Genomic DNA, 25,252 nt, shown 5'->3' with positions numbered 1-25,252 from the left:
TCACCATACTAAAATTCAGCTCATTACTACAAATCTAGTACTACACCGATTGTTCGGATCAGGAAGAAACAAAACCGTTTCTGTAAATCTACCTTGTCAGGGAGATCAAAACTGTAAATATGTATAAACAAATTGAACATTAAATTGATAAATTAAACATAACAGTTTCTTCAAATAACTTACATTTTAGTTTGTTTACTTTCTCTTGACTTTCCTCTTCCGTCTCTTCCAAGGTAACTGAGCTCCTACCAAATCATGATTAGTTATCACCAGTTACAAATTCCATTCGATAGTCGTCAATAAAGTTTCTACTTACAGTCTTATTCCGCGAGAGTGGCTATAGTCCCGTCTACGAGTCCGAGTCAATCTGTCCAGTCCAACTGTTAAGTTTGTCTCCTCTACCGTTATCTTCCGTACGTCTGTACTAATACCGGACACCTTCACTGTATGCCTATTCAACTTGCTCGTGGTGGTCGTTAACTTCAATTAACCGGCAATTTATTTCCCACTCACTTCTTCCCTGAATAGTAACAAACAAAATTTCTTTACGGAATTCAACTCAATTCAATTTTCTCCACTATATTCTTCTCGATCTCAACTAGCAGTCTCCTATCCTTCCTTTGTTTTTGTTTTCCTTTCAAACTAACCTTTGACGGCTTTCCGTCTCTCTTCGTTCTGTCATCTTCTCTGTCATTACTCACCTGTCATTTTGACACCTATCAACAGACACTTACACTTCCTCATCGGCCAAACGCCTACCGCGAGGCGTTAGGGTTTCGGCAGTGCTGCCAGAACATTCCCCGGTCCGTAATTCTGTCCCGGAAGCCACTTCCGGCTCAGGGTTACCACTGTCGATCTCCATCCTGGCCAGCTTCACTGCCGCACGTTTGTACCTTCCAGTACTGGTACGCACCCACGCTTGACGGATCCTTCCGTCGCCGGACGCGATGACCCCTTCGATTACTCCACGGACGCAGCACTTCCGGTAAGCACCCTCGACCACGTACACTATCTCCCCGACTCGCAACAGCTTCGATTCGCCGAACCATTTCGTCCTCTGATTCAATGACGGCACGTACTCCTTAATCCACCGTTCCCAAATCACGCTGGCTAACTGCTGCGAACGCTGGAACGCGTCCCGAAGAGCCTCCACTGGTTGGGGAGGTAGCCCCGTCACACACGGCTGGTTCGGAGGTACGCCCCTCAGAAAGTCGTTCGGAGTAAGCGCTTCTGCTTCACCAAACTGCTGCGACACGTATGTCAGCGGACGGGAGTTGATAATGTCCTGCGCCTCAACGATCGCCATCTGCAGAATCTCGTCCGTCAATCGCCTTCCGTCATCGAGCGCGGTGAGCGCTTCCTTCACCGAACGTACCAACCGTTCCCAAACGCCACCCATGTACGGTGCGGCCGGGGGGTTGAACGTCCACTTCGTCCTCGTGTTCGTCAGTTGGTCTGCACAGTCATCGCTGATGCCCTGCACAGACTCAACTACTTCCTTGCTGGTTCCTCGGAGATTCGTCCCGTTGTCCGAGAAAAACTCGACCGGCCAGCCACGGCGGCCGATGAACCGGTGTATCGCCATCAAACAAGACTGCGTCGTTAGTCCAAACGCCACCTCCAAATGAACTGCGCGTGTTACCATGCAGGTGAACAGTGCGATCCACCTCTTCTCCGTTCTGCGCCCTATGGTCACGTCGAACGGCCCCAGGTAATCGACTCCGACGTAGCTGAACGGCCGTAGATTCGGCGTTAGTCGCTGCACTGGCAGTGCCGCCATTCTTGGAGTTTCCGGACGACATCGATGTACCTTGCACCATACACAGGAAGCTGCCACTTTCCGGACTACAGCATCTACGCGCAGCAGCCGCAACTCATTCTTCACCGCCTGGTGGTATCCGTGACTCCGCTCATAATAATCCTGAAAGATCAGCTGAGTAATCCGGTGGTTATCCGGTAGAATCACCGGGAATCGCATATCGAGTGGCAGAAATTCCACCCTCTTGGTTCGGCCTTCGATCTGAATCAATCCATCCTCATCGATCATCGGAGTCAGCTTGTACAGCGGACTGGACCTCTCGATCGCCATCCATTGGTCCACCGGTCGGTCTTTATTCTTCCACAGCACTTTCCGCTCGTCGATTAAGCTCTCCGTCTGCGTTACCTCGAAGCTTGCTTCGAAGAGCCACCGCTCCGTCTTCTCGTACTCCTCTTGCTTCAATGGTATGCGAACCGACGCACCTGAGGATGCCATCCACACCTTCAGCTGGTCACTCATTGCTCGCGGTGTTTCAGCCAGCAGCCTTTCCTTCCTTCGCCTGCAGTTCAACACAAATCGATACACGCAGGCCACTATTCGCACCAGAGTCGTCCACATCGAAAAGCGGCTGGCATCCACAAGAATCGCTGCAACTTTCACATGATGCAACAGTAGGTGCACCCGTAGCTCCTTCGCTGTGTTCGTCGGTGGCAAGTTCTTTCTCGGCCAATCTTCCTCGTTCTCATACCGAAACCGTTGTCCTTGCACCCAAGTGCACACAGTTGCTTGTGGTGTATTCGAGAGCTTCGCATCAGTTGCTCTGTGAGCGTATTCCTTGAACTGGTATTCTTCTATCTGCTGACACACGTTCTCCTTCAGCATTGGACTCGTTTCGAAACGATCGCCTACTCGCTTCATCGTTGACTCGAAAATCGGTCGAGCCCGCTTTTCTTCCGTCGGCTCCGGCACGGCGACCGCTGTATTTGGCGATTCTTCCTGCACGTACTGCTCCCGCATCCGGTCATGGAGCTCCTGATTGCTCACCGTTGTGACGGAGTGAAGATTTAAATACGTCTGCGCAGTAGGCCTCCGTTTCTCGGAGCCGTAAATCGTCCAGCCCATCTTCGACCGAACGGCGATCGGCTCATTCGGCTTTCCAACCCGTGACTCCAGCGGCGCGAACAAATGCAGATTATCCAGTCCGATGAGGATCGTAGGCACACCTGAGGGAAAGTCCTTTGCCGGCACTCCCGCGAGATGTGAGTATCGCTTGACCACCTCTGCGTACCGAATGTTCTGTTTGGGCAGCTGCAACTCTGATACCGTTCGCGTATTGAACAGCGGATACTTTTCCTTCGAGCCCTTCGCCGACATGGAAATCTCTACGGTCCGAGACTCGTTCTCAAACCGGTTGATATTGCCGGTCCACGTGACTATCAGCGGCTCGAGTGTTCCTCCTGCCTTCAGCCGTTTTGCCACTGCATCATCCACCAGCGTCGCCGACGAACCTTCGTCCAGAAACGCGACGGTATCGTACTGTCGCTTGCCGACGTAGAGCGTCACTGACATCATTCGGAAAATAACCGTGCAGTCCGACTTCGCTTTTTGCAGCTGCACTGATTCTTCCACTCGGTGCAGCAGAGGATGATGACCGCCCCGGCAATTCCCCATCATACACCGGATCTTCGACGAACACCGACCTCCACTGTGCTTGTTCAGGCAGATTCCACAAAGTTTCTGCCTCTCGACTTCACGTAGCCGCTCCACGACGTTCATTCGTCTGAACTCATTGCAGTTACGGATGAGATGATCCGTTCGCTTGCATATCCAACATGGCCGGCTGGCCATCTCGCTGCGAGAACCTTCGCTCTGCTTCCGCTCGGATTCGTGCACATGTACAAACTCCTTTCTCCTCGGATTCTCTCTCCCAGGCCGCGCTCGCTCATTCACTGACAGCGTTGAGAACTCCGTCACCTCGGAGACGTCGGAAACGATGTTGGTTGTGAATCGAGTGAACATCCTCAGCGGACTGTCCACTCTGCCGCGCTTATACCGGACCCAATCCAGCTTGTAGCTCGGCGGCAATTTGTCGACCAGCTCCTGCACTAGCATCGGGTTGTTGAGGTGGTCGTTGAGCTGTGCCGCCTCGAGATGATCGCACAATTGCTTTACGGTGATGCCGAAACTTATGAAGGTTTCCAGCCGATCGGCTCTCGGCGCTGAAGCGTTCCTCACCTTCGTCAGCAGCGTCTTCAGCAGCTTCTCCGGCTTGCCGAACAAGTTCCGTAAATCTGCAATCACGTCCGGAACTGAGTCTGGTAGAACCAGCCTGCTTCTCACAGCCTCCAGTGCGTCGCCTTGCAAGCAGTCCTGTAGCCGCTTCAGGTTCTCCAGATTCGAAAATCCGCACGCCGCCGTCGTGTATTCGAAGCTGCTAATGAACAGCGGCCAGACTTCTGCTTCTCCCCGAAACTTTGGAAGGTGTTGCGACACTGCTTTTCGAGCAGCTAGTTGCTCCCTGGAGATCCGACCAACGCTTGGCCCTGGCCCTTCAGCACCTCTGCTTCTCCGCAGACTGCTATGCCGGCTGCTTTCCGCTCGATCGTCTAGCTGCTCTCCGTAGATTCGGCCAACTCTTGGCCCCGGCCCGTCAGCAACTCTGCTCCTTCGCAGACTGCCTCGTCGGCTGCTCTCCGCACGAACGTCTTTGAACGACTCGTCGCTGCTGCTGTCGCCATCACTGTCGCTGTCCTCACTTGAGCCATCTTCAAATTCCGTGATCACCGGCACTTTCGACATTGGCTTTGGCTTGCCAACTTGCTTCGAGCATCCCGTTCCAAATGGTTCGTCTCCTTTCGGGTACGCTCCCCGAAAATCCGCGGTCGACGGCTTGTCGACTGCCACTGACTGATCCTTCAGCCACTCCTTCACTCTCTTCTTCGGATGGTCCTCCGAAGCTTCGCCAACAGCGCTTTCTTGGTCTTTCAGCGCGTTGACTCGGTTGACGCTGCTCGTAAACTGCCTTCGAATCGCTTCGCGCTTCTTCACGAACTCTTGCTCTGCTGCCAGTTGGGCGTCCAGCAACTTCTGTTCGTGCTCCAACTGCTGCTCCTCCATTTCGCGTTGAACCTGGAGTTCCAGCTCACGCATCTCCTGTTCTTGCCTCTGCTGCTCTTCCTTCCATGCCTTCTGCCGGGCAAGTAGCTTCTTCCGCGCCGCCATCTGCTTTGCAAAGGCCTTCTCCTTGGCGAGTTGCTCCTCTTCCAACTGCTTCTCAATCGGATCCACATCAGAGCTAGCTCCCAGTTCGGACCCTCCATCGCTTCTTTGGCCGGACTTCTTGCTCCGCTTCTTGGCCGCTGCATCCGGAACTTTCAGCTGCTGCGCACTACTTGGGAGACACTGTGGGCACCGCCAATCACTGTTGACAACCCCTTGATCAACACCAGCGCAAGAAAAATGTGCCTAGTGTTGACACTTCCCACATTGGACCCAGTTTACGTCCTCAGACATCGACTCCGACATCGAGCAGAACAAACATTGCTCGGTCTTGGAGGGTGAGGAAGCCATTCCGAAGAATCCGATCTTAAAATTTTTGATTTTGTTCGGATCAGGAAGAAACAAAACCGTTTCTGTAAATCTACCTTGTCAGGGAGATCAAAACTGTAAATATGTATAAACAAATTGAACATTAAATTGATAAATTAAACATAACAGTTTCTTCAAATAACTTACATTTTAGTTTGTTTACTTTCTCTTGACTTTCCTCTTCCGTCTCTTCCAAGGTAACTGAGCTCCTACCAAATCATGATTAGTTATCACCAGTTACAAATTCCATTCGATAGTCGTCAATAAAGTTTCTACTTACAGTCTTATTCCGCGAGAGTGGCTATAGTCCCGTCTACGAGTCCGAGTCAATCTGTCCAGTCCAACTGTTAAGTTTGTCTCCTCTACCGTTATCTTCCGTACGTCTGTACTAATACCGGACACCTTCACTGTATGCCTATTCAACTTGCTCGTGGTGGTCGTTAACTTCAATTAACCGGCAATTTATTTCCCACTCACTTCTTCCCTGAATAGTAACAAACAAAATTTCTTTACGGAATTCAACTCAATTCAATTTTCTCCACTATATTCTTCTCGATCTCAACTAGCAGTCTCCTATCCTTCCTTTGTTTTTGTTTTCCTTTCAAACTAACCTTTGACGGCTTTCCGTCTCTCTTCGTTCTGTCATCTTCTCTGTCATTACTCACCTGTCATTTTGACACCTATCAACAGACACTTACACTTCCTCATCGGCCAAACGCCTACCGCGAGGCGTTAGGGTTTCGGCAGTGCTGCCAGAACACCGATCTGTCCTATTGGGTGCTGTTCGAGCAAAACCTTGGATAACTATGTTGTTTATGTTGCAAGAAATGAAGAAAACAACAACACTATTGCCCAAAGTTTTGCTCAAAGAGCATCAAATTAGGCAAGGAATCATAATACCCACGCTTTTTGCACCATTTCATTGAAGAAACGGAGAGTTGATCTTCTCACCATACTAAAATTCAGCTCATTACTACAAATCTAGTACCACCGACGAACCGACGTGACAGTGGTGTTTCAAAAGTGTCCCCCCTAAATTTAACGATCGACCAGCAAAGCGAGCGAACGCTTCTGTCAAATCAGCACAGGCGCGAACCTTTTCCTATATGAATACACGGGGGTTTGGAGTCAAGCTAACAAAACAACGCGAACCATTATAGAGGAGGCGGTAGTGTTCGGCTATTTTTCATCATGGCGTCGGGGACAACAAATTTGAATTTATTTGTTCTAGCTGTCACGTCGGTTCGTCGGTGCTAGTACTACACCCAACGTGTACTATTCTAGTACTTCGCCGATTGTGTCCTATTCTTGCATTTTCCCCGCTAACTGATAGAGAAGAGTCACTGGTAAGTGATTACATGAGTATACGACGCAATCAGAGAAGTACAAAATTTTTAGTATAAATGAGGTGAAGTTTTGTATGGTGAGGTGATCACTGTGTTGTTTAAGTTGCAAGAAAACCACAATTTTCGCACCATTTCGTTGCAGAAACGGAGAATTTACCTTCTACAACATTCAGCTCATTACTACAAATCTAGTACTCCTCCGATGGTATCATATACACAATTTTAGCTCAATTCTTCAAATCTAGTACTTCACTGATTGCGTCCTGTTAGAAATACGCCTAGCAAAGGCAAGAGAGGTAGAATTTCGCAATAGGAGGCAATCAGTGAAGTACTAGATTGAAAGTAGTGAGCTGGATTTTTGTATGGCGAGATGATCAATAGGACAGATCGGTGAAGTACTAGATTTGTAGTAATGAGCTGAATTTTAGTATGGTGAGAAGGTAAATTCTCCGTTTCTGCAATGAAATGGTGCAAAAAGCGTAGGTATTATGATTCCTTGCCTAATTTGATGCTGTTTGAGCAAAATTTTGGGTAACAGTGTTGTTGTTTTCTCCATTTCTTGCAACATAAACAATATAGTTATCCAAAGTTTTGCTCAAACAGCATCAAATTAGGCAAGGAATCATAATACCCACGCTTTTCGCACCATTTCATTGCAGAAACGGAGAATTGACTTTCTCACCATACTAAAATTCAGCTCATTACTACAAATCTAGTACTACACCGAACGTGCCCTATTCTCCATTTCTGCAATGAAATGGTGCGTGGTATAGAACAGGTATAGAAGGTATAGAAAACAGCGTGGTATAGATTTATTGACAAATTTGATGCTGTTTGAGCATAAGTTTGGATAACTGTGTTGCTGAAGTTGCAGGAAAAAATAATACAACAACACAGTTATTCAAACTTTTGCTCAAATAGCATCAAATTAGCCAATAAATCATATAACCTACGCTGTTTGCACCATTTCATTGCAGAAATGGAGAATTGATCATCTCACCATACAAAAATCCAGCTCACTACTTTCAATCTAGTACTTCACTGATTGCCTCCTATTGTTGTTACTGCCTTTTCACATGTTGGTTCAGAAATTATCTAAAACAAAAGTTTGTTTGCAACGATATGAAATAAAATGAAATGTAATCAAGAAAAACAAAAACTTAAATCAAACCAAGATTCAATCCAACCCAAGATAACGAAGAGATAGAAGAAAATTGTGTGAAATAAGGGAAACCAACTCAAAGGGACAAATTCAGGGAAAAGAAATAAACAAACTGAAAAGTTTTTCAAATTAAATTATATGATTTTTATTTTCGTTTTTTTCCTAGATTTATAAATTTTATATATAAAATTTGCAACATTTAAAGTATAATACACATAACAAATGATTTCTAGAGCTGTGTGTGTCTGTCCGTCTGTCTATCTGTGTTTCTCTCTCTCTTTCTTCCTTTCTTTTTTTCTTATGTTTCGCCTTTTTACCTTTTCTCTTCGCTTCTGTTCATCGGTTTTTAGTTCTCTTTTTTTTTGTTTTTCGTTTGCCCAGTGAAAAAATCTTCTACCGCAACGTTTTGAAATTCATTTCATTGTGTTTTTACTTTTGGACTCTCCCAGTTGTTCAGAATTTTTGTTTCATCGACATTGTAGAGCTACACATTTGTTACGAGTGATTGCGCGATTTTCTGAAAAGCTAGTACTTCGCCCGTTCCTGTTCGGAGAACAGTCGGGGACAGAACGTTGGATACGGCACACGGTTAGGGCGTCCGCGTTTCTGCGAGCGGAGCTTTTACCGCTTGCGCCGCCACCGGGAGTTTGGTTCATTGCACATTTGTTTACACTGTTCTATAGTTTAATATTTAATCTATTTGCTTTATCATTTTACACTTGAAAACTAAAGAAGATTGCAGCTGTTTGTGGTTTGTTGTTTTGATGTTTGCTTTCTTGTCCTTGTTTCATCGCGTTTATTTCATTCTAAATCCAAAGAGGGAACAGGCAGTCGAGAGGGAAGGGGGGCGCTCGGGTGTTGATGTGCGGTGGTGGAATTTTGCAGCTTCCCAGGGAAGGGAAGCTTACTGTAGCACGAGAAATACATGCGTGGTCGAATTTGTTTGAAGGAATGGGGGGTAGTGCATCGGGGAAGTACTAGATTCGATATGGTGGCGAGATTTTTTTTGTACTAGCACAATGGTTCAATGAATTTGGACTAAACTAGTTGATTTAATGCACCCAATTTGTCGGATTTCTTCACTCTCATTTCGCTTTATTCTGTTTTGACATGTAGATGGCAGTGGATTCAATTGGTAAGCAGTAATTCATTCTACTAAAAGGCGATTGATCGAATCTAGTACTTCCTTTCGCTTGGTTCATCCACCCAATCCCATGGATCACATTAGGTAACACGTAAACAATGTAAAAATCATATTAAAAATTCAATGTCCAAGCATATTTACACTTAATGGGAGAAAACCATACAATTTTCCGCTTCAAAAATAGATTTTGCTTGCATCAATAAACAATAAATTAATGAGATCAAGATTTTAAAGAAACTTCCTTTATTCTCTTTCAAAATTCTTGTCGATTTTGTGTGGTCGTGTATGTGTGTTTGTGAGTGTGTGTTTCGCTTTGTATGAGTGAGTAGTGTGTGAGTGTCTTCATTTGCGGTACGATTCTGCTTCTTTCCTAGCTCTTTTTGATTTTCCGTTTTTCCTTTATATCACCTTGTCGTTTGGACAAACATTCCTCTTTCTTACATTTTTTTACACAAGAACGAAGGCTTACGCGGTAAAAGTATTTGAAAACACAAATCGGTAAAACTAAAACAGCACTTACGACACGGGAAGGGCAGTGAGTAGTTCTCGTTTATAATAAAAAAAGTAGGTAGTCTAGATTTAAAAAGAGAAATAAAATAGCATTTTTACCGTCTAACAATAGAAAAAGAAGGTTTACGAAAGAAAGCGAACCTCTTAAATAACACGAAATACTTTTGCTTAAAAATAAGATAAATTTTTACACTTGATTATACAGCTGATTGCATGTAGCAGCTCATTAAAAAAAAACATAACCTAAAACCTAGCTCTTAAAATTTAGTACAAAAAATTTACACGAAAATTTACATCCTCAGTAGTACAGTTGCTGCTGCGTCCTGTCCTTAACTTAGCCGGGAAATATGTTCCTCTTAAATAATAAAACAAACTTATTTAAAAAAAAAACACTATCTCGCTTTAACCATTTACATATATGTATACACTCGCCTTAATAGAATACACGCACGCACAAAAAAAGTATCGCTCACTACTGAGGTACTAGATTCTCGTCGTCGACAGCACCGACTCCATGGAGACGGACCGACTGACAGAGGAGAGAACCGCTCGTTGAGTCGCTTCGCTTTTTTTTCTAGTGATAATCTAGTACTGCCAGCGCGAGGTTGACGGTTGTTTAGCAAACTTTGCACTTTGCCTTGTATGTATGTGTATAATTTGATTTGATTTGTTTGTGTTTGATTTGTACTTCTCTCGTTTTTGTTTCTTGTGTATTTTTTTTGTTTTTGTTTTCGGCTGAAGCGAGCGGTTGCAAACCGAAATGAATTTCAACTTTTTTTTATCATTTGTCATAAAAAATCATCAATCATTAAAAAACAAACAAAACAAAGCGGAAGGTGGTCCTTTTCTATAGCTATTTTTCGTTTTCTTTTATAGGGTTTTTTTCTTTATTGCCGGACTTAATAGGTCAAAGGGTCTCACTTTTTTCCGTTTAACAGAAAACATACGATTAATTTGTTTTATTCCCTGAAAATTTGAAGTGATTTAACTGAATCTATTCTTTGAAACTTTTGAAAAAAGGTTTACATTTTGCTTTACCATGAAGGTTATAATTCTTAAAAGTTAATCGCTAAATATGCCTGTCTGAATTTCCGCTAAGCTCTCATCAAATTCCAACACCATCTGACCTCAATTTGTCCGGCAATCAAGAAAATAATCCCCTTTTATTGTCTTTTTCTTGCGATTTCAAACCATTTTCCATTTCCTAATCTAGTACTTCCCTCTTGCTCGTCTTCTGCGCTGCCGAGGGAGATGATTCTGATTCTCATTTTCCTTGTTTTCCTTCTTCACATAACTTAAATAAATTATAATTTACAAAAGTGGGGAACAAAATAACTTTATACACACGGCTACCTGGTCTAATATGATACAGAGAATGTTTACACTTAACTAAAGAGAAGATCGTTTGTTAAAAATAAATATCGCAATAAAAACCGAAAAAAAAGAACAGAAGATCCTTATGTACACGAAGGGGGGAGCGTAAAACAAAAACTTTCGGGGGAAGTAGTAGATTTTCCCACGCTTTGTCATTGCTTCAACATCTCGAAGCCAGACCGCGATGGGAGGGGGCGTGGGGGGACTGTTGCCCCAACACGGGCAACAGCCCGCGGAAACCGGACTAGTGTCATTTTATGTTGTAGTTGTTTGTGTATGTATGAACACGTTTTTACTTGCTTATCGTTCCAGAAACGACCGGGTCGCCGCGGCCGGTCGCTTCTCGTACCTGTTCTATGTCGCCGAGCAGTCGATCTCGATAATATCCTTCGGTACGTCGACAAACTGGTACACCAACCGTTGGCCGTCGACTTTGGCCAGGATGCCCCGCTGGTAGTAGTACCGCAGCGCCCGGCCCATCGTCTCGTAGTTCATGTCCGGTTTGTTCTTGTGCATGCCCCACAGCTTGGACACGGCCTTCGAGTCGACCAGCTTGAAGACACCCTTCTCCCGGTTGGTCCACTTGATGAACCGGGGGCAGTACTCGCGGTCCTGCAGCAGCTTGAGCAGGAACTCCCACAGGTAGGTGGTGGAGCCCTCGCGGGACTTGCGCTTGACGCCCATCTCCAGCTTGGGCTTCTTGGGTTTCTTCAGCTTCCGCGGCGGGAATCCGCCCAGCTCCAGCATGTAGGACAGCTCGTCCGGACAGCTGGACGAAACGTTCTGCGAGTGGTGATGCAGGCCGTTCACCAGCCCGTTGGCCATGGCGTTCCCTACGTGTGCCCCCGGATGCTGGCCCGGATGCGGGTGGTGCGGATGCAGGTGATGTTGGCTCATGACGCTGAGGCCTGCTCCGTTGCCGGCGGCCGACGAGAGCGGTTGTACCCGCTGCGACGGGGCCGGCGAGGAGAAATGGGACGACGGATAGCCGGCCGCCGCCGCCGCGTTCATCGTGTGCAGGTAGTGATAGTTGTCGGACACTGGAATGAGAATAGAAGGGGGAAATAAACGAGGTGGTTATTTTTAGTCTTTTCTCGAGTGGGTCGGATGGTTTGGTAACAGTGCATGTAATCGTGTTATCAGTAGGTGGGGGCGTGCGAGTTCCTCGTCGCCATAAGGGCAGAAAGTCCTTGATCGGAGGCATTGAATTTACTGCACCTAAGAGCTTCATTCGGTAATTCATTCGAGAAACTACTATACTAGGGTTTTTTTTTATCTAATTCCCGTCTAATTAAGAATCGATCAACAATGATTGAGTTTGTTTTTGGCCTCATGGCCCATTTGGTATCATTGGGGCTCGTTCGGTGTAGTACTAGATTTGTAGTAATGAGCTGAATTTTAGTATGGTGAGGAGATCAATTCTCAGTTTCTGCAATGAAATGGTGCAAAAAGCGTGGGTATTATGATTCCTTGCCTAATTTGATGCTGTTTGAGTAAAACTTTGGGTAACAGTGTTGTTGTTGTTTTCTCCATTTCTTGCAACATAAACAACATAAGTATCCAAGGAATCATAATACCCACGCTTTTTGCACCATTTCATTGCAGAAACGGAGAGTTGAACTTCTCACCATACAAAAATTCAGCTCATTACTACAAATCTAGTACGACACCGAACGTGCCCCCTTATCTTCTGCCAAAGGACCAAAAACACAGTTTATCCAGCCAAAAGAAAACCAATAACATGCCTTTCGAGTATGTACAAGTTGCTGTCGTCGGTAATAACGAGGAGGATACAAGACCACTGCGATGCCAACAACAATGATGACTAAAGAAGAAACACTCAAGGCTGCAAAGATCAGCTCATCGTAGATGCAATCATTGTGAGTCGAGCTACCGATAAGCAGAGGAACCTGAGCATGACGTTCATCGAACTCTCAGCATCGGGAGGGGGATATTTCAAGACGATACCTTTCGTCCCCTATGGTTCTGTCTTGTAATGAACCTCCTCAGCAGAGCATTCAACCAATATAACTATGACTATCAATTGAAAAGGAATTGAAGGAGCACAAGAATAACCCACATTTCGTTATGGACGACTTGAAGCTGTTTGCGGAATCAGTACAGACGCTGCTTCAACTGTTGCAGCTTGTGACGGATTTTGGAATTGACAAATATCGATCAGTCCATCTTCGCCAGGGTCAAACAGTGGATGCCACTTGTTTCCGCGTCAATGAACAGGACGAGATTCTGAATATGGTTGAAGGCGAAGGGTACAAATACCTCGGTTTCCTGCAGCTTAGAGGTAGGTATTCGCCACACAGCGATTAAGGAGGTTACTGCTTCGTGTCAACTGTGTTCTGAGGAGCTTTCTGTCAGCCGAGCCGATATCATTACGGACGCACTTATTCGTGCCAACAGGCCCGATATTGTCGTTTACGACAAAAGGCTGAAGCGGATAACTCTCGTCGAAATCGTTGTTACCGTTGTGATTGAACCATAATGTTCAAGCAACGTTATCCGGCAAGATAACAAAGTACCACGACCTAACGGAGGAGTTGAAGCAGATTCGGTACCTGGAAGACGTCCGTATAATTTCTGGTTGTCCTTTCGACAACTGGAGTAAATCTTTTCTGACATCCCTAAAAGGAATTGAAGAAGGACCTGAACAGCATTCTTGGAACCTGTAGCCCTGACACTGCAGGAAATTCTCTCTTTCTTCTTCTTCTTGTTTCTGGTGAATCGACACCGTTTGGCATCAGCTCTAGTTTAACGTCCGCCTATTTCTGGTACTAATCCTAAACACGGACGGTCAGAGAGACATCCACACACACACCTGACACCCTACATATCGAACCCATCAACACATGGGCCGGGACCTACGGCTTTACTTCCTATCCTAGGGAAGGGGTGATCAAATATTTTTGTCTCAGAAATACTGACGGCGTCGACTAGGATTGAACCTACTCCGACTGGGATTAGAGGCAACCACGCTTACCCCCACAACACCACCGACGCCGTTAATTCTTCCTTCTCTTTCACTCTTTCAGAAATTTTGTAAATAACAAGACCAAGAAACGTCAAAATCTAGTAGAAAATCAACAGTGCAGTACCCTATAGCATCGTGGTAAGTTCCAATGGGATATATCGCGACTCGAATGCAGAGATCGGCTCCGACAACACAGATTATGAGCGTGTCATGGACCATCGTCATGGTCTTGGAGAAATGAGCGAGAACGGAGAGCTGTTTGTAGCATTTTGTGCCAACAACGATCTTTTCGTTCCCCATCGACCAGTGTACAACGGTACAACGTCACGTGGGTCTCTGGAAACCAAATCAATCACATCTGTATCAGACGAAAATGGAAAAAGGAGCCTTCTGTTCGGTAAACACAGCGCTGATCACACCCGGATAAAAACTAACCATAGGATGTTTGGTGAAAACAATTCCTGCACTATACAGTGTACCATCTCCAATGAAATGTATTGTAATTGTAACTATACCTTTACCTCGACCTTTACAACACTTTTTTATGTACCTAATCAAATATTATACTGTGTTCTTTACGTTTGAACCATTCTCTTTTTTCGGTGATTTTTTTCGTTTTTTTTTCCAATTTAGAGTTTTTGTTTTGTTTAAGTGAAAACGTTAATCAGTTTAAAAATCGATTGAAATTCAATAAAATGTGTAATAAGTGATAAGCCAGATTCCCTGAGAACTACAGCTACAAAAGATATGGTGGGCAAGGTATGTAGTGTGCGATGAGAGGAAAGCGCATAAAGGTCAATCCCAAGGTCAATCCAGAAAGACACATAAATCAGATTACCGTGAATCGATTGGATAAGATTAAACCTTTTTATATTTACATTTTAGGGTACATAACCGAATCAAATGCGATTGACAAAATTTATCTTCGACATAGAGCCATGTTTAGCATATGGACTGGACACTGAAATGACTTCTAATATACAGTGTATCAAACAATTGTCCGTACAGCAATTTTTTGGTCAAAATAATTTTTCATTCAAATGATCATAACTTGTTTATACATCAATCAAATAAGCTGAAGCTTTGACCAATCATGAACCATATATCAAAGCTCCATTGGTAAAATTTTGAGCGAGATCGAATAAGTTTTCTAAAAGTTATAGAATTTTTAGTAAAACTTATAAGATTGTTGAGCACATTTTTAAAACATTATATCTCAATATGTACTCGATGAAACTTTTTCAATTTTTTTTTATAATACAGCTGATACCTAAGACTTTCATATGCAGCTTCGTTTGAGATTTTATATTCACTACAAAAGATATGAAAAATCTGTATACGTTCAGAGTGTCATTTGGAAATTCATCATATTTTGATCAATAAAAGTGCCAAGTGTTTTCAACGTTTTTAAACTCTCAATGTAATTTTTTTATACAGGACCTACTAAACTACATATAAATAGTAGGTCCTATGTGTTTTTCATTCAGTTAATGCACTTTTAGTGGTGGAAAATGTTTGGCAGATTATATGTGCAAAATATGGTAATTTTTTAAACATTGTCAAATACATAAGCACATTTTTCATATTTTTTGTAGTGAATATAAAACCTCTAAAGTAGCTGCATATGAAAGCCTTAGGTATCAGCTGTATCATAAAAAAAAAATTGAAAAAGTTTCATCGAGTACATACTGATATATATTGTTTTAAAAATGTGTTCGAAAATCTTACAACTTTTTCTAAAAGTTTTAAAACTTTCAGAAAACTTATTCGATCTCGCTCAAAATGTTACCAATGGAGCTTTGATATATGGTTCATGATTGGTCATAATTTCAGCGTTTTTGATTGACATATAAAAAAGTTATGAACATTTGAATAAAAAATTATTTTGACCAAAAAGTTGCTGTACGGACAATTGTTTGATACACTGTAGGTTCGTCTGTACACCGTGTCCAATAAGTTCTCATACAAAATTAAATTCAATTCATTTCACATCTGTAATTAGGATTTTCAAAGTAAATTTATTTATTGAAAGGCCAACTAACATACACAAAATACACCAAATAGGTTCGCTTTTTAAGTCTGGAACCTTGCCTGGGACACATTAAATTTGGATCGAACTTGACAGTTTTCTCATGAGTTAACCTCTGACTAAACTACCATATAATATGACGTTAAAGTTTGTTATTTATTCAAAGCTTTAATCAAACGGATGCCTCAAATGTTGCAATAACGGTTAGGCACTCTCTAATGTTACTTATGCACCTTGTCACCCTTTTCATGCAACTACATTAGTGGTCTAATAACACTTAGCGCGCTCGGCATAGCTCCATCATGCCGCTCAAAGTGTTGCCACAAATAATGCTAAGTTTGCAAAACCCATCAGTTATCTGGCAGAAGGGGCATGAGAGCCTACCCAGATTTAGACGTGGGCGATCCTATATATGAAAAGTTATCCAATCCGTTCTGGAAAATTCTCAAAGCGCATTTGAATAATGATGGACTTGACATCTTCTAGTGCGAACTATAAAAAGGAGTTCTATTTAACTTTATTAGAAGAATCATTTTGCTAATATAATATTTATCGTTTCACTCATTTGTCAGAACGTCTCACTTGTCTCACTTCAGAAGCCAAATATCAAAATGTAATGTTCGGCAAACTTGTGGGTTAGTGTTTTTCTTACAATTATCATCAAGGACGCCATATTCCAACGCTCATAAACACTTAAATTAAATCGCCGACCTCATCAAACGGATTGCCGAGAATCCAACAGCCGAGAATCCGGTAATAATTTTCACTGAATTTCGGTAAAAGTTTTACCGAGATGTCGTTAAAACTTTGCCGAGATCTCGGTAATCCAACTTTTTACCGAGATTTCGGAAAAGTTCACCGATACTCGGTAATAGTTTACCGAAATCTCGGTAAAAATTTTACCGAGAATCAGTAAATATTTTACCGAGATATCAGCTGTTAGATTCTCGGTAAACCGTTTACCGAGATCAATTTCTGAATTTAAGTGTGTATCTTCGGCGTGAAAGTGTTAGTACAACCTACTTATACTAACACTATCGGATTTTTCTATCGTTTAGTATGAGTAGGTGATACTAGTGCTCTCGCGCCGGATATATGAGAGTTAGAATATGGCGTCACTGGTGATAATTTATAGGAAAAATACTAACCAACAAGTTTGCCGAACATCACATTTTGATATTAGGCTTCTGTAGTAAGTTGTAGACAAATGAGTCAAACGATTATTGCCAAGTGATCGAAAACATCCTTGCCATCAACATCTAGGCATGATCCGCCTAGGACGCAGCACATCACTTTAAGGTCTCATCATAGACAAAGTCTCATCTTTGCAGGAGATAAAAACATTTATCGCAAACATGAAGTCCAACGCGGCTACTGGGGTCAATCGCATATCAGCAAATGTTACATCAATTGTTGTGTATTTATCTGGCACACCGCGACTTTTCCGCCCGACTGGATGCAAGGCATCTTTTAGTGAAGGTTTTCAAGAAAAGGGCTCATACTGTGTGCGACAACTGGCTTGTGATAGAAACTCTCAGTTAAAAAACTCTGAAAGTGCTAAGCTGAAAAGCAAGCTTTGTCTCGGTGAGGACGTTAGGTCATGAAGAAGAAGAACACCATCCAAAGTGTCGAAACGTTGGGTTAGATAACAACTCGTTTTGATTCATTAAGACTGCGTAGCCGTTAAATCCGATTTCAGCCGGGGCCCGTGGCGTAGTTGGTCACACGTTCGCTTCATATGCGCAAGGTCGTGGGTTTGATTCCCAGCCCCGGCACTTGCAATTTTTCGTTGCGTTTCCCCCGAGAGCAACTGACACTGACCCTCTTCTGAGCCCCATGGCTCAAACGAACCCGGATACCTGGACATCGGCGAACTGCTACTCATAATGGACCCCCAATCGGACTGGAAAGGAACAACGGCCATCCATCATCATCCTTGTGCTCATCATTCTACTAGGTATAAAGTAGAAAAAGTGAAAGCAGCAGAAAAACAACCAGTTCGATAAAGTAGAATAGAATCTAGGCGCTGTACAAAAATATAAGTGCAGCTGTCAATTGAAATTGCTCACGTAGTGCCCCAGTGGACAATAGAGCTGTAAATTAGGTTAAGTGATTAAGAATAAAAATCCGATTTAAAGAAGATTATAGTAAAAAACCATAATGAAACATCCGAATGAGTTCCTGGTATTCCAAAAGGAAGCATACACGCAAGGCCGTCCCTATTTTTGCAAAATTTGAAAATGTTAAAAGTTCAATATTGCAAAACGATAATTTTAGCTAAAAAACCATCATGCCAAAATTTGAAGTCCGTATCTCTAGGCTAAGAGGTTTCCCACGGAGCCTAAAGTTCTCAAAAAATGTATGGGGTCTGAAAAATAATATTTTTTTTTCGACGTAAAAAGCACTATTCTATACTAAAATCGATGATTTTAGTATAGAATATAAAAATGTGCTCAGAGTTGCGATATCTCTTTTCGTTTTTGAGTTATCGAACAAAATATGGCAGGTTTCCTTAGGGATCTCAAAAAATGGTCAAAATGTTCATTTTTAGGTAGTTTAGGTGTACATGATACATAAACGTCGAATTATGGATGTTGCTTGGAGTGCAATTACCATCCTTGGGGCAGCTCTGATGACCCTCCGAGGCCACAAGTATCCATTTCTGTGAAAAGTGCATAACCTTAGGCTTACCTATATTGGTATTGAACTTTATCATTTTCAAAGTCAAGTCGATATGTATGGCCATTGAAAGTTGTTTTGGGTAGAATGCACCCCAAAATATGGGTATTAAACTACCCTCCTGGAAGAACCCTGCGAGCACTACCACAGCAGGAAATCCTGTAAGAATCCCAGTAGGAATTCCTGGAGAAACTTCAGGAGGAATCCCAGAAGGAACTTTTGGAGGAATCTCAAGAGAAACTCCTGGGAGATTTCCAGGAGGACATCCTGGAGAAATCCCAGGAGGAACTTCTGGAGGGATCCCTGGTGGAACTTCTGGAGGAACTCCAGAAGGAACTTATGGAGGAATACCTGGAGGAACTCCTGGTGGAACCCCAGGAAGAACGCTTTGAGGAGCCCCAGGAGTAACTCTTGGTGAAATCCCAGAAAGAACTTCTGAAGGAATCCCAGGAGGAACTCGTAGAGGAATCACAGGATGACCTCCTAAAGGAATCTCAGGAGGAACTTCTGAAGGAATCCCTGGTGGAACTTCTGGAGGAATCCCATAGGGAACTCCTGGAGGAATTCCAGAAGGAACTCCTGGTGGAACCCCAGGAGGAACTCCTGGAGGAATTCCAGGAGAACCTCCTGGAGGAATCTCAGGAGGAACTTCTGGAGGAATCCCTGGTGGAACTTCTGGAGGAACTCCTGGTGGAACCCCAGGAAGAACGCTTGGAGGAACCCCAGGAGGAACTCCTGATGAAATCCCAGGAAAGAACTTCTGAAGGAATCCCAGGAGGAAACCCAGGAGAAACTCCTGAAGGAAACCCAGGAGGAACTCTTGTAGGAATCCCAGGATGACCTCCTAGAGTAATCTCAGGAGGATCTACTGGAGAAATCCCCGATCTAACTTCTGGGGAAACTCCTGGAGGAATTCCAGGAGGAACTCCTGGTGGAACCCCAGGAAGAACGCTTGGAGGAACCCCAGGAGGAACTCCTGGTGAAATCCCAGAAAGAACTCCTGAAGGAATCCCAGGAGAAACTCCTGGAGGAATCCTAGGAGGAACCTTTGGAGGAATCCCAGGATGACCTCCTAGAGGAATCTCAGGAAAAACTTCTGGAGAAATCCCTGGTCTAACTTCTGGGGGAAGAACCCCAGGAGGAATTCCCGGAGGAACTTCTGGAGAAATCCCATTAATCTTAATATTTGCAACTTTTACAAAAATAGGGATGGCCTAATACACGCCCTATAGGACTTCAACACCCAACATGGAAGCTGCCCCGAAGAGTATTGTGTAATTTTGCACTGCTCATCACCATACAATGTATGCATTTGATGAGGCTCAGCCTTAGTGCGATGCTCGTGGTGGCCGTGGCGGTAACAACAATGCAACAATGATGATAAGGGGAAATTGCCGTTTTTTATCAGTAAGTAGCAGCCAAAAGCACGAGCACCAGTAAATGGGGGGAAGGCTTATCTCGAACGGGCGGGCGGTCTTTACAACCGGTGCATCGGATGCATATATTTAGGTGTAGGTACCTACACATGTAGTAGCAACACACGTACTAGATCGAAGAGGGGAAAAAATAGAAAAAGAGCTTATAGCGTTTATTGACACCACCCGCAAACTGCCGGCATTGTTTCCGCGCGCGCATGGGTATCAATTGATGATAAGAGAGGGGCGAAGCAAAATTTAATGGATTAGAATCCCTTCGGAGAATTTATCGTGGTGCAATGAAGGTCGAACATATCCTGTATTCGCAGGATGGAAATTGGGATACTGTGCTCAAGAATGGAACGCATTCTTTGTGAGTTGAATATCGAGGGTAACTCATTTGGCTGGCACTCATCATCTCAGTCTCTAGACATGGAAGGGCTGCTTTGATTTTCAAATCGACCCAAAATCTACCGAGGGGCTATTCAAAGTTAGTTTTGAATTTCGATCGCATTTTAATGGTTTTCTGGACATAATGCAAGTTTTTCTCAGCAGTATCTACAAAAACAATTAGGAATTGGTGCCTTGCAACGCTGACTGCAAAGAAGTGTAATCACCTTGCTACCCGAACGAAACCTGAACGAATTGCTAAACAACGCACCCAGCCCCCAGAATCGAACCGGAGAGGAAGCAAAGGATAATGAACGAGAAGATTGCCAGGTTCGTCGCGACCAGGTTGCATGCACATTGCACACACAACTCTGCCTCGCTGCCTAACAAAATGCATTTCGCTTTCGGTTCACCATCAGCCACGACTCGACGACGCGCGAGAGTGCATCAAACCGCGTTGTGTCCGCCGCTCCCCCTCTGCTCCGTACGTTGCGACGCGACGCGATGGGACGAACAACGAGAAGATACGATGATGATAGTTTCGCTCGCGCATCTTCCTCTTCTGTTCCTTGCCTAATCGCTATTCATCGCATCCCGTCGTAATCCCGCCAGCGGCGGGAGGAATGGAGGACGCTCGCGCAAGGTGCGAGCGGAAGAGCAAATTTATTGAACAAGTCAGACTGGAGGACTGGATTGGCGTTCGCGCTGCTCGTCCGTTGCATATGCAACGGCAACGACGACGACGACTACGAGAGTCCCGTGATCCAGGAAAAAATACCTGATGCACTCGCGCGCGGTCCCCAGCCAGTGGCTGGTGCATAACAGATGCAACAGCAGCCAATGACCAGGAAACAGACATCGTCAGGTATGACCTTCAAATGCTTAGGTTGTTTGCTCCTCCGGTCCGCGGACCGGAGGATGCGCGCATCTTCTTTCTTCGGTCCAAGTTGGCGTTGGGAGTTGGTTTACGGAGGGCGGGGAAAAAGGGCTGTGCGCTATCTCTAGGGACTATAGGGAGCGAATCGAAGGGAAGCTGTTGCAGCGGAGTTCGACGATTATGCCTTAAAAGCCATTATCTTAATCTTTGCGGTTGCATCTGGGATTCCTGCTGTTGGATGGCTCCCGTACCGTGTCTTTGTGTACGTGTGAGATGAGCGTTCAAAGACCAGTTTGCGTCAACTGGTGGCAGCGGCGGCAGCGGAAGATGGATTCGCGAGCGGCAGATAACACACCGGAATGGCATTTAGTGGAGTGATACGGGGAGCGATGTTTTAAGACTTTCTTCGGTTGTGGCGGCTGGATGGAAAAGAAGCGACCGCTAATGCTATGATTTGTGAGTCTGCGCTCACAATGCGGCTCAGCTAGATCTATACGCGGGAGGAAAAATAGAAATCTAGATTGAGTTTAAATAAGGGCGAAAGTAACATGAGAGAGTTCTCTTCGTCGACTCTCTCTTCTTCAAATTTAAGTGACAAGTTGCAAGTATTGTTGAACTTTTTGGTCATAAATCGCTAGGTTGCGATGCAATCTAGCGTCTGAGTATAAAAAAGTTCGATTGAATTTGCATCTTGTCACTTTAATTTGCAGAAGAGAGAGTCAATGAAGAGAACTCTCTCATGTTACTTTCGCCCTTATTTAAACTCAATCTAGAAATAGCTAACCGCGCGCCAGTAATTGGCTACAATTGAATAATGGTCGCCATACTTCCACGTCGCACAGGTCTACGCTGACAGGTTTGCCATTTGAAGCGCAGAAAAAGCCCCACTCCAATCGGAGCACGCCTAGACGCGTTAAAATGCAAACAGCTGTGACGCTGTCACCTGAAGAAGAGTGCATCCATCGCGGTGTTGCCACGCATCATAGTAACCCGCGTGGTTCGGTTGCGATGCAACTATCGCGCGAGCGGAAAAACTATGCTAATTTCACGTGGAAACAAGCGAGAGTGAGAGCGAAACCAAATTACACACCGGTGACCTTCTAAACGAGCGATCACCCTACAAATCCACTGAACTATCGTTGTGCATGTGCAGAGCCGAGCGCACGGTGCACTGTAGCCATCAGCCAATGTTGCGCTCTATTGAAATTGTGCATCGCCACCTCCTCTCGTCGTTGGGGCCGAGCACCCTTCGGCAGCCTACCGCCACCCATCGCAGTTAACGATTCCGCTTGCTGCCGGTTCCTTCTTTTCGGGTCGTCTTTCATCGCGCTCTCCGGATGCAGCGGTGGTTCCAAGAAGTCGACGACAACCTCCGTCGAATCTAACCTCAGAGGACTATGTTCTAAAGTCTAAAAACCGCTTGATGGAAAGAGTTGCCCCATAAATATTCATCGTCATCATCATCATCACCGACCGTCTTCTCGGCCTCTCTCTCTAATACCTGCTCGCTCCAGTGCAGCAGTGACGGTGTGCTGCGCTATTGCTGCATCGCGCTCTGCTGCAGCAATATGCAACTATGAAAAGCGATGTTGCAGAAGTAGGCGGAGGAGGAGGAGGAGAAGCTCGCGGTCAGGGAGAAGCCCCGAGGCCGGAGATTGCAAATCGTCTTCCGCTTGCATTGCACCACCATCGTCATCGTCATCGCTTTGGTTTTGGTGTGCCTCTCGCGCCTCTTTGTGTCGGTCGGGTCTTCTTCGGTTGCACCACACTTCTTGAGCTCCAGGCTGGCAGGCAGGTTGAGAGGGCTCCAACCAACATCCAACAAGAAGCAAAGGAACGGTGTTTTTGTTCGGGTCGCGCGCGCCTTCGTCGTTGCTGGCTGATGGCTGCAAGCCTCCCCATCAACAAATAACTATTTTTATGCATTTTCTCTCGTTTCCAATCCGCGCGCCATCCGAAGCCAAGAGCAGTTAAAAAAAGCTACTTTTATGTTTTGTGGTTGGGGTCGTGTTGGCTTTGTGGTTTTTTAACCGGAAAATGATGAAGGAAGCATCAGCGCCGACCGCTGCCGCGGTGCTGCCATCTGATGAGGTGGTTGCGCAATGGCGAAACCTAGGCGGTGTGGGCCCATACTCCGCCAGAACTTGTTCTAAGCGCATCGAAGGGTGGTGGAGGCGCCATTGTTGGCGCGACTTCATTCTTATAGGAATTCAGCTGGGAAGCGAGAGGCCTGCTTTGTTGGTGACACAGACAGTCAGACTGTTTGGAGGGGTGGAAAAAGCGAGAGTAAGGAAGCGCGTGTAGAACAAGTTTAGGAAAACTAGAAAACAAGAGCGAGAGAGGGACAATGTATGGGGAGGAGCTTTGTGTTCTTCTTGTGCCGTTGTTTGGGTTGGTTGTTCTTTCCCGGTTTCGACCGAGGTTTCGACGGCGCTTGTGTGCCCTTTAATGGGAAAACCAACAGAACGAGAGAAACAGAAGCAGAGGGAGGGCAATTTAGCGCAGGAAAAAGGGAAAGTTCTTGCAGTTCGTTCTACTGCGATGCAGCTGCAGTGTCACCTTGAATTCGGGGTTGGAGAACGCAGACAAAGGAGCGCTTGTTTCTAATCGTAAGCCCGTGGGATTCAAACCACGTACCCGCTTGGAGTCGTTACATCAGTCAGGGGCAGGAAGCGCGAGGGGGTTATCATTTTGCATTTTGACAGCCCACGTCTGCGGGTAACAAAGTGCCAGGGGCTTATCAAAAATTGCATTTGCAACCGAGATTAGATTGGGGCCGTTGTGGTGCCGCTTTCGTCAGCAATTTTCCGCGCGATATAGACTGATTGTTTTATTTTGGAACTTCTGGGGCTGTCCATCTATAAGGCGGCAGCGGCGATAGCCAGGGCTTATCGGTCGAACAGGTGTTTGAAGAGAGGGGCGATTGTGCATTGTTGATTGTGTAGACGCACTAGACTGGCTGCATTGAGTATTGTTTTGGAAATAAATTGCAATTGTTAATCGTTGAAAATCTAAAAATGATGAAAATGAACGAGGGGTGATTCATCGATAACGATGAATGGGTTCGTTGGCATCCATCAAAGTATTCATATAAAAAAAAACGCCAAAGTTGACTTCAAACGTCAATCTGCAGCGACAAACCCGCTTGATAAACACGGAGACAGCTTTCGTTCGTTTGAAACAAAAATAATCATGTTTATTCGGTAAACTGATAAAATGTTTAAAACTAAAATTTTAATTTTTAAAACTAACTCAATTACACATTTATTTCGACAATACCCATTGAGGAGCCCCCCGTTCTGCCGTCGAGAACATAAACAAAACTCACAAGCTCCAGCTGCATCATCAAACAAGATTTCCTCTTGCAAAAAAGCAAGGTTTACAACACGGGAGGTGAGTTTTAAGGAAATGACTTTATAAGTTTAATGGGAAAACAAATATTTCCGTAGTGCCGACCTGCCACAAAGAAAAAAAAAAACGAAAATATTTACATTTATGTACATATTTCTAACATAATCTGTCAGAACATGCATTTTTGTTTCAAACATGGATTGAATTTGCTTCAAATGTGACGTTCGATTTCCTCCAAACAGTTTTATTTTTGTGGCCTGAACAAATTGACAATTTATTTGAATTTACCTCAATTATTTTTGATTTTAACATAGTTTTTTTTTTCTGCGTGAAGGGCTTTTCAGTTGCAAGTCCGCTTATAAGCCTTTTCATGTAACAGGTCAGTGTGTGCTAACACGAACCTGTCATCTGAAGAAGAACTGTCAAAGGTCCGAAAAATCAGCTGTTTTGAGACGTCAATGAAAAGGTTCATTACAAAAGTTGACACGTTTTTGTAATTGAAAAGCAATCAAGCAAGCAATCAAGTGTCAAATTTGTGCTGTCAGTGCATTTTGATAAATTTTAGTGTTAAACTGGCATTTCAATTAATGATTGGCATTCACTCGTTGCAATGCAAACACGTAAATACGAGAGAACAGCCGC

The 25,252-nt window shown here is 44.5% G+C and overlaps 2 protein-coding genes across 2 annotated transcripts in view; both read right to left on the bottom strand.

Moving 5' to 3' along the window:
- Window positions 1-730: 730 nt before the first annotated feature.
- On the bottom strand, window positions 731-5,329 carry LOC134286930 (uncharacterized). Its single transcript, XM_062848633.1, has 2 exons — window positions 5,261-5,329; window positions 731-5,161 (listed from the first exon to the last, which is right to left on the bottom strand). Exons 1-2 carry the CDS (start codon window positions 5,327-5,329, stop codon window positions 731-733), a joined length of 4,500 nt encoding a protein of 1,499 aa, XP_062704617.1.
- A 2,646-nt stretch (window positions 5,330-7,975) lies between these two features.
- Window positions 7,976-25,252, bottom strand: part of LOC109418949 (ecdysone-induced protein 74EF) — a 66,627-nt gene continuing 49,350 nt past the window's right edge. Inside the window, exon 5 of the mRNA XM_029877733.2 lies at window positions 7,976-11,923. Coding sequence (XP_029733593.1) covers window positions 11,238-11,923 — 686 coding nt within the window. The 3' untranslated portion in view covers window positions 7,976-11,237. The remainder of the gene's footprint in view (window positions 11,924-25,252) is intronic.

Source organism: Aedes albopictus, chromosome 2, assembly GCF_035046485.1.
Source record: "Aedes albopictus strain Foshan chromosome 2, AalbF5, whole genome shotgun sequence".
Lineage (NCBI taxonomy): Eukaryota > Metazoa > Arthropoda > Insecta > Diptera > Culicidae > Aedes > Aedes albopictus.
Note: the sequence above shows the minus strand (reverse complement) of the source record. Positions and strands in the feature narration are given on the sequence as shown.

Excerpts from the sequence above, each read along its gene's own strand:
- LOC134286930 (XM_062848633.1), bottom strand. The coding sequence starts at position 5,329 with ATGGCTTCCTCACCCTCCAAGACCGAGCAATGTTTGTTCTGCTCGATG. Across the intron at positions 5,162-5,260 it reads CGGAGTCGATGTCTGAGGAC|TGTCTCCCAAGTAGTGCGCA; the intron begins GTAAACTGGGTC and ends CGGTGCCCACAG.